This window comes from Papaver somniferum, chromosome 6 (assembly GCF_003573695.1).
Source record: "Papaver somniferum cultivar HN1 chromosome 6, ASM357369v1, whole genome shotgun sequence".
Taxonomy (NCBI): Eukaryota; Viridiplantae; Streptophyta; class Magnoliopsida; order Ranunculales; family Papaveraceae; genus Papaver; species Papaver somniferum.
Window position 1 is genome coordinate 74,201,209 of NC_039363.1, and position 9,834 is coordinate 74,211,042.

At 36.2% G+C, this 9,834-nt stretch overlaps 1 protein-coding gene across 1 annotated transcript; it reads left to right on the forward strand.

Moving 5' to 3' along the window:
• On the forward strand, positions 1–3,317 carry LOC113287993 (pyridoxal phosphate homeostasis protein-like). The gene is made up of 7 exons (XM_026536917.1): positions 1–287; positions 381–447; positions 1,028–1,074; positions 1,510–1,597; positions 2,205–2,338; positions 2,420–2,518; positions 2,895–3,317. Exons 1-7 carry the CDS (start codon positions 63–65, stop codon positions 2,973–2,975), a joined length of 741 nt encoding a protein of 246 aa, XP_026392702.1. The 5' UTR covers positions 1–62; the 3' UTR covers positions 2,976–3,317.
• Positions 3,318–9,834: the final 6,517 nt, after the last annotated feature.

Below are 9,834 nucleotides of genomic sequence, written 5' to 3' on the forward strand. Positions count from 1 at the left end.
CACATGTGAGAAAAATCTAGAGAGAAACGTCTCCTACCGCTAGAGTCTGTGGTGAATCTCTTATGGCTGGTACTTCCATGGAGGTTTCCACTGCTGCGGTTGCTTTGAGAACAGTTTTGCACAGAGCTCATCAAGCAGCAGAAAAATCCGGTCGTCTTTCGGATCAAATTAAGGTGGTTGCTGTTAGTAAGATCAAACCAGTTCCCGTTGTCCGTCAAGTCTATGATGCTGGTCATCGGATCTTTGGGGAAAATTACGTTCAAGAAATCGTTGAAAAATCTCCCCAGGTTTTTGTTTTTCTTGAATTTTATCATCAAAATGATTTTGGGGATTTTTTTTTTTTGGTTGTTATTCTGATTATAATTTGTTTTTTTGATCAGCTTCCGGATGACATAGAATGGCACTTTATTGGGAATTTGCAGAGCAACAAAGTGAAACCACTTCTGAGTATGATTTGAAATTTTTCCTTCTTATTTTTTCGTGTACAACTTAATTTTGTGTTTCATTTTTATTTGTGCCTTCTTTCTTTTTTTTTTTTTTTTTGGAATTTTGGAACTTAGTTTCGACACAATTAGGGAAATTTAACTTAGAGTTGTACAAAACCCACTTACCTATCTAATAGCTCAAGATAGTGAACAATCCAATTAGCGTTAGATTCACAAATATTTCAGTCAGGATGAAACTTAACTTGCAGAATGGGTATGAGCTTCCATGTTTTATTTGGATTCCAGAACGGTAGGTCTGAGATGTGCTGTGACCCTATCGAGAATCTTCAAATACTTCTCAAAAAGGTCAAGCTTGCATATCGATGTTCTACGGAAATGTAAAAGATTGCCAAAGTGGATTGTCGGACATCCATGTATTTGGTGCTTATGGCTCCTCTCTGCTTTAAGCTGATTCCGATATTTAAAAAAAAATGCACTATGATTGTGGGCCTCGCTGTATCTAGCTTGTTTATGCTTGTATCTTTTTTTTGTTGTTGTTGAAGAGGAATGTGACGAGTATTATTGTTTTTGATATTGTGCAGCTGCGGTTCCAAATCTTTTCATGGTTGAGAGTGTAGACGATGAGAAGGTAAACACCTTTACTCCCCGAGTTTGTGGTCCAGTAGTAGAGTTGATCTTCATTAGGACCTCAAACATATCAGTATTCTCATTAGTTAGGCAACATGTTCATGCTTACTGTTAATTGGCGGTTTTATCCATTTCAATGGAACTTCATATGGTCAAGTCCACGTCATATGGAGAACCCTAAGCAGGTTAGAGAATATTGTCCACCAGGACATTCTTGACCCTATCTGACCTGTATTCAGCTTCTCACAAATTTGTTTTTAGGAAATGAGAAACATAATGTCCTTGCTGCTCCATCCTTCTCATGAAATCATATAGTAGGGACCAAGATTCATTCTGTATAAGTTTTAGATTATATTGGTTAGTAAAAATTTTAATTGCCATTAGTACTGTATTTAAGTAGAAAGATATTTTACATTATCATGTTTGGTCTTCACAGATAGCAAATCGTCTTGATCATGTAGTTGGAAGTATTGGAAGAAAGCCTTTGAAGGTTTTAGTCCAAGTGAATACGAGTGGGGAAGAATGTAAGTGAGTTTAAGAAATGTAATCCATTTTTTATGAAGCTCCACCTAGATGTTTGCTTGACTTTAAGATGACATAAAAGTCATACTATATTATTTCCTAGTTTTTGTTTTCCTTTCCATCCTACCTTCAGTTGGTGAAATGTAATAGCTGTTTCTGATGCACGTCAATAGTATTTAAACTTACTGATCCTAAATAATTTATGTTCTCCATCGGAAACATTGGCAGTGAAGGCATGTTTACCTCATAATGCATCCTAGTCCAACATCTGTAAGTGGACAGAGCAATGTCAGGCATACACCCTACGTAACATATTTATTTTGTTAAAGATGGTTATTCTTTTGACCTTTAATCAGGTAATGCAGTTTTCCGCTTTGCATGAACCTTACTATGACCTCTTTCAGTCAGTTGGTGGACTTACACCTGACCTTTAGTTCTTTATAACAGCTGTATGCATAACCGTGAATAAGTTTGGCTGTTACTTCCAGTTAATGTTGATGACAATTATGTGCATAGTGGATCGATTTGGTTACCTTATCTAAAATACTTAACCTCTACCTGTCAATTCTATTTCACCTTAAACTAATCAAAAATCTTATCCTTTTGCAGCAAAATTCGGTGTTGAGCCCTCAGGTTGTGTGGAACTTGTGAAACATGTGAAGGATGGCTGCCCAAACCTTGAGTTTTCCGGCCTAATGACAATAGGGATGCTAGATTACACTTCAACTCTAGAGAACTTCAGGGTTATCTTCTACACATCTTTTGCATCAGTCGTCGGTTTTATTAGTTTTATAACCTGATCCATAGTTACTTTTGTTGGGCAGACGTTATCAAATTGTAGAAACGAGGTGTGCAAAGCTCTTGGAATAAATGAGAATCAATGTGACCTATCCATGGGCATGTCTGGTGATTTTGAGCAAGCAGTAAGGAATATCTACTATATCTAAGAATTTGGTTACACTTAACAGATAAAAGTATGATAGATCTGATGAACAACATCTTTACTTTCTAGTTATCACTAAAAGAGATACTTCTTCCGACATGTTGTCAATGATAAGTATGAAAATTTAGAAGTACTCATCCAGAGAAAAAATATTTATGCTGCATATTTAGCTTTCCAAATTTTGTATGAAATGCCATGAGATTTGATATTTCAGGCCTTATAAAGTGGAATGATTTAGTTGACTTTTTGGTTACTTTGGAATCCCTTGACTAAATAATTTGCTTTGTATTTTGGTTTTCTTGAACTTTCTAATTTTATAATTGTGGCTCAATCTTCAGACTTTTGTGTGTTTGCAGATTGAAATGGGCAGTACCATCGTCAGAATCGGATCAACCATATTTGGTGCGAGGGAATACCCAAAGAAAACTGAGAATTAGAAGGTGAAAAGCATTATCTCTGTGAAGTACAAACAAAAGTGAAAAGCATTATTACTTAATCCAGGTCCAGTCTCGAGAACACATTTGTCCAAGTGAAGAACCTCCAAAGCTAACATTTCAACAAAAGCTCTCTTCCATTTTCAAATGATTGCATATATATATCAATAGGCGCATGCATTGATAATCTTCTGAAGCTGCTCTTGCAAACAAAAAATCAGTTGCAAATTTATAGTCCAGAAAAACCTGTAAATTTGAAAGTGTAGTATCACATACTTGCAGCTTTTCTTTTTATGCAAACAAGCAATGAATTGATTGAGCGCTGTCACGCACAATACAAAGAAGTTAGGCCAAGTCCTATGGTCTTCTAATCTACCATCTAGACTGGAAGCTAGAATAACCTCCCAAGTCTTATGGCAATTCTAATGCGCTGAATCATTCCCCGTGGCTGCGCTGAATGGAACATCGCAATCATCTCAGCCGTCAGATAAAAAAACAAATCAATTAAGTCGATTTTCTCTACGCTGAACCATTCAGCGAAACTATCTTGCTACTAGTTTACATGCGAGATATATCTAGAGAGAGTAGTGTTTGATATATCTAGAGAGAATAGTGTTAAAAAATAGAGAACACTTTTTTTTCTAATCTGCAAAGCTTTTTGTCAAATCTATCCAATAGGATTTAGCCTTTCCTATCCAACTATTTACCCTCTTTCCGAGCGTATTTAGCTAATTTGTCAGCATAGTTATTAGCTAGTACATGACCAATTTTCAAAATGAAAAAAAATAATTGTCCTTCGTTATGCCTCTAAGCCCTCATGGAACATCAGCATTTCTTCCTTGGATGGCTTGTACTAGACTTAAGTAGTCAGGTTCAATGACCATTGACCAGCTTCTTGAATCTCAACTGCAAAGCCCACTTTAGCGTTTCAACAACCGTTAAATTCTCTAGATGTTATGATCCCAATGCTCCTTTGAAGCTGGTGCATCTATTGCCTAGGTGTATACCTGCAAAATCCCTAAATATTAGTCCATAGCCACCAGCTTTAGTTAAATGACAAAATGCAGCATCAGTATTGTGTTTAACATAACCCATATCAGGAGGAAACCATTTAGGGCTCTCAGTAACCTTCAGTGTCATGCAACAGTCATGGCGTATGCATAAAATGACCTATATGGCTTGGATGGTTTACCGAGGGATCGAGAGCTTGTTGATGAAAACAACACAGCATCGTTCCTTCCGTAAAAGCCAACTGATAATAGCCATCTTAGTTATCGTGCTGCTATCAGGGCAGTGAAACTATGTTGAAATCCATTCCCTAGGAGATGACCACTGAGCCATTTCAAGTCTATACCTTGCACTGAACTAAACTGCCCTTGCATTAGGGCATTCAATGCATGGTAGTTTTGTGTTACTTTTGCACTTGATGCAAATCACATCTTCGTGAGGTATTCTTCTATTGAGTCTCTCTTTTGAGGGGATGATGTCCTTTACATACTTCCATATAAAGAGTTTAACTTTAGGTATAACATCAATTTCCTAAATATGTCTCCGGATATTATTTGTAGCAGAATGATGTGAGACTTGACCACTATGATACTTCATGGTGTATAAAGCATGACGCACAGATTTTATCATAAAACATCCATTCTTTGTCAGCGTCCATATCAGTTTATCCTCACTATTGAGTGAGATTCTCATATTCATGATTTTGTGTGCAATATCTTGATCAAACAGATTATTTACCGGCTCTTATTTCCAACACTTTCTTTCTTCATCAATTAGCTATGAAAGATAAGTGTAAGAACTAGGATTGTTAACAGTGTAAGGATGTAGAATTTTAAAGGTGCGATTTATGGGTCCAGGGTATTTGGTGGAATTATGTTTCTCTCGGTACATTTAGTTGTCCAAATCTTTGGAATTACGTTTCCGACGGGAATCACTTTTCCAGCAAATCCTTCATACGAAGTCCGACCCCTCCCCTCTAAGATTTGCTGGGAAACTTATTAGGAGATTTATGGACCCACTTTTTTTTAACTTTAAATCCCATATATATACAATTTTAAGATTCTTAGGGCAATGCGAAACAGTACATAAACTTTAACACAAGAAAATTTTATGCATCCTAGTAATCTCAATTGAGTTACCAAACATACGAGGGATTTACATCACAGAATTTGTAATCCTAAAGCGTGGGATTATAAATTCCTGGAAATAGAAAATTCTACAAACAAACCCACCATTAATGTATTTTAGCTATAAGAGAACCAACCCACATACTTTTTTTTTACAATACACAATCTTCATGCTGACTTTGTGAGATGTGCATGGTTGATGCATCTTAAATCTCTAATTTAAACCACCATCTTCGATAGACTTGCTCGCGCTAGACCGTGGAGTGAGGTGAAGCCTTTTCCCATTTGGTTTGTTCCACCATAATCGAAGTTGAATGGAGTTCATCTTATTAATTATATCTTCGGGGAGTATAAATAAGGTCATTTGATGAAGCGGTATGGTATTATTTAGCACATGTTTACCATGATAGAACCGTCGTCTTGGGATTGAGTTTTTCCCCTCCACTTAGATAGTCTTTTCACCATATTATCAATAAGATTGTTAAAATATATATCCTTTTTCTTGTTTAAAAAAGAGGGGGATACCAAGACATTTCTTTTCGGGATTCATTCTTTTCACCTGAAGCATGCAAATAATATCAGCAGCAGCAGAAGGACTGTGGTTGCGACCGAAGGATATACTAGAATTTTGATAATTGAGCAGTTGACCAGAACATAAACTGAAATCTTGTAGAATGTTTTGTAGATATATGATGTTGTCAAGGTTGTCCTTAACAAAAATTAAGCAGTCGTCCCCGAAAAGTAAGTGACTTACTTGTTAGAGCACTGCTCGATCGAACTCGCAAGCGTTGCTATCTCAAGCTTGTTTGTCAAGTTTAGTTGCCAAAACTATAAGTCTTGATTTCTAGTCTACTTATAGCTAATTCTCGGGCTAGGATAGAAAGTGTAGTTGAGTTCTAGACTCCACGGCGTTCATCATGTAAAGACGAAGAACTACTCAAGGAACTGGTGAATCTTCATCTACTAAAAGGTATGTGGAGACTTAAACTTATCTATCACTCAAAGGTTTATATACTTTATCTCCTATCTTGAGACAAAATTCGTATTGCTATATAGACTTCGGTTATACACATTTGCTATTTCGAGCCGAGTTTATCTCTCTTTTCTATTTCTCGAAATATGTGTTGGTAAGCCTTTGCTTTGGCCAAGTTCATATTTACAAGTGACGAAAGTCATATTGATTATTTCAATATCTTGAAAATCGCTTTGATGAAAAATAGTATGTGAATAACCTCTATTTAACATCCTCTAAGAATGTTTCAATGATTGAAATGAGAGTTTAGAATATATAACCTTGAATGGATATAAACATTGTATGTGAACTCATACTTGTGTAAGTCCAAAATACTTGAACTAAAGTATGCGTACTTTACAGGTTCATGATGTCCGGAAGCTAAGTCCGCGTACCCGTACGCGTACTGCCGAAAGTTCACATCCCGTGAATTTCTGCTGGAGTTTGTGAACTGAAAACAAACTCAATCGGGATACTTAAGTATGCGTACCGGTATGCATACTTGAGTGGGTTATTTTCTAAAAACATTTTATTCGTGAACTAAGACATATATAAACTATGGAATGCAAATTTGCAAATCATGGCTATAATGTTCATGAATCAATTCGAGTGAATCAAAATCGTTTTTGTTTCGATTGTGTCTTATATACTTCTATGAGATCTAAGCAACTGAACAATTCTCTAACTAGTTCTTATGAGTCATTTGAATTAGTTATGGTGAAGATGAATAAGGTTGATATGAAAGTGCTCATATGGCTAACCATTGGTTAGCGACTTGAAGACTTCATTGGGATTGTGAAGCCTGACCCAACTATTTTCTTTGTAGTTGCGTGATCTGATCTTGCTGTTTCTTTTGTGATTAAGTGAAATCGTAAGATTGACTTGAGATTAATTTCTCCGACAGGCAAGATAGAAAAGTAGTCACAAACATCTTCGTCTCATCGTTTGTGATTCCACAATATCTTGTTTCGCTATTCGATTAAGATTATTGTGAGGTGATTAATATTTCTAGGCTGTTCTTCGGGAATATAAGTTCGGTATATCAGTTGGTTCCTTTTCACCTTGATTTATTAAAAGACAGAACAAACTCTTAGGTATTTCTGTAGGAGACAGATTTATCTATTCTTGTAGACCTTTCTGTGTGATACATATTTTTTTATTAAAGTCTTCGACTTTGGGTCGTAGCAACTCTTAGTTGTGGGTGAGATCAGCTAAGGGAATCAAGTGTGTAGTATCCTGCTGGGATCAGAGACGTAAGTAGCGCAACTGTACCTTGGATCAGTGTGAGATTGATTGTGGTTCAACTACAGTCTATACCGAAGTTAGCTTGTAGTAGGCTAGTGTCTGTAGCGGCTTAATAAAGTGTGTGTTCAATCTGGACTAGGTCCCGGGGTTTTTCTGCACTTGCGGTTTCCTCGTTAGCAAAAATTATGGTGTCTGTGTTATTTCTTTTCCGCATTATATTTTGTTATATAATTGAAATATCACAGGTTGTGCATTGAATCGATCAATTGGTAAATCCAACCTTTGGTTGTTGATTGAAATTGATTGATCCTTGAATCGAGAAATCGAGATATAACTCCTTGATATACTTTTCTTAAGATTGAGTCTGTCTAGTTAATTCTCTTAAAAGTATATTGTAGTTAGTCCATACAGATTGCTAAGCGAAATATTGGGTGAGGTTGTTAGACCCCCACTTTTTCAATTGGTATCATAGCAGGCAAACACGTTTGAAGACCTTATAAGTATGTGTTTGTAGCGATCTGACTCTATGGACAGAAATTATATCTCCATAAACGTACCACCAGTCTTCGAAGGCTCAAACTACTTGTGGTGGAAAATCGCTATGCATGCTTTTCTTCAATCTCGTGATTTTCAAACATGGGTCTGTGTTGTTAATGGATATGATCCTCTGGTTAATACATAAGGCGGTGTATCTATTCCTAAGGATATTGGTAGATATAGTCTAGAAGAAATCCTTGCTGCAAAGAAAAATTATGACGGCTTACATGCTATCATACATGCCATTACCCTAGATCTTCAGCATCATATGACTACGTGCACAAAGTCTAAAGAATCCTGGGATATCTTAAAAACCGTATTTGAAGGTAATACCTGTGAAAAAGAAGCTAGACTTCAAAACCTAAATTCTGATTGGGAAAACCTTCGCATGGCAGATGAAGATTCATTTGATGATTTTAATCACAAAGTGTCTGAAATTGTTAATGCATCCTTTGCATTGGGTAAGACTATTCCTGAAAAGATCGCTGCCATCCAGATACGATTATAAGAAGCATGCCATCGTTGAAGGAAATAATCTCGCAACGCTTTCCAGAAATACTCTGGTTGGGAAGTTAAATATCTTTCATCATGAGCATACATCCAAATCTGGAAAGGATTTTTCTTTCAAAGCACAAAAGAACACCAAATTACTTGATAAAAGTAAAGGTGTCTGCATCTCTGAAGATGATCTTTCTGAGGATGATTCATCATATGAAAGTCTTGACAAGTCAGTCTCGATGATCACAAGACATTTAGGGATCTTCTTTTGAAGAGAAGTAAACGGTTTTCCAGAGATAAATCCAGGTCATCAGTTAAGCCCCATAATCGTGTTCCTCCTAAAAACAGGGATAATGATGAGACTCATGACGAGGATATGCCAAATCGAAAGAAATACACTGGGAACAAAGGTCTTGCTGCAACTCTTGATGAAATGTCTGACAATTATGATTCTAATGAAGACGGAAAATAAAGTGTTGCACTTCTTTATGAAAATATTGATTTTGATAATTGTAGAAATACATACATCAATCTTGATATTCTTTCAGAAGATAACTCAACCAATCTGGAAGAAAAAATTGACCTTTCCGTTGGAAACTCTCTGTCTAATTTTTCAGGTTCTACTATGTGTCTAGCAGCTTGCACATCTCGGATACCTCAATCATATTCCAGGTTGACATGCTCATATTGTTCGCTCAAGGGTCATGAACTATCAAAGTGTTACAAGTACAAACACAAATTGAGACATGTCAACAAACTTCAACGAATAGCAAATCGATTAGAAAACAAGCTTAAACTTGTTCTAAAAACCGCAGAGGTATGTAAGATTTTATCTTCGTCAAAGAAGTTAGTTTCCAAGGATAAGACAAGACCATTGGAAAGAAAGTTATGGTCTAAAAACTATGAGAAACAGGGTTCTATGAATTCCGATCGAGAAGGATGTGATGGACAAATTATTGTTCATCCCAGCACAACTTAAATTGTGTTGGTTAGTGCATCTTGTCTCATGTGCCTGATTAAAAGAGACAAGATTTTGCACATCTCAGTCTTTAAGAAAATAAAAGTCTTTAGTTGTTTTGATTTTCTTTGTTTGTGTCTGCTCTGAGAGCATTGTAAAGTCTGGAATTCATGCCGCCTTGCATATCTAATTGATATTGGAAAGGACTTCCCTGGTTAGTCAATAGAATATGATTAAAATAAACAATTCTATCTTTTTTAGGGTTGAGAGTTGTGTATACACGAACCCGTGTTAAAGGTTTCGTAACCCTATATATCTTTTTCCTTCCCTGAAACTCTTTTTAATCAAAGACTGCTTGTTGAGCTTATTTTTTGACTTCCTCTCACAAAACCGTACGCATATGGATACTCCAAGCATCATGTCTTTTGATGGAAAAGATGTTAATGTGATTGTTAAGCCATCAATCATTAAGGAAAA

Bases quoted from the DNA above. Each gene is read 5' to 3' on its own strand.
- LOC113287993 (XM_026536917.1), top strand. From the start codon at position 63: ATGGCTGGTACTTCCATGGAGGTTTCCACTGCTGCGGTTGCTTTGAGA. The intron at 448-1,027 runs GTATGATTTGAA...GATATTGTGCAG, and splicing joins CAAAGTGAAACCACTTCTGA to CTGCGGTTCCAAATCTTTTC. The intron at 1,075-1,509 runs GTAAACACCTTT...TGGTCTTCACAG, and splicing joins AGAGTGTAGACGATGAGAAG to ATAGCAAATCGTCTTGATCA.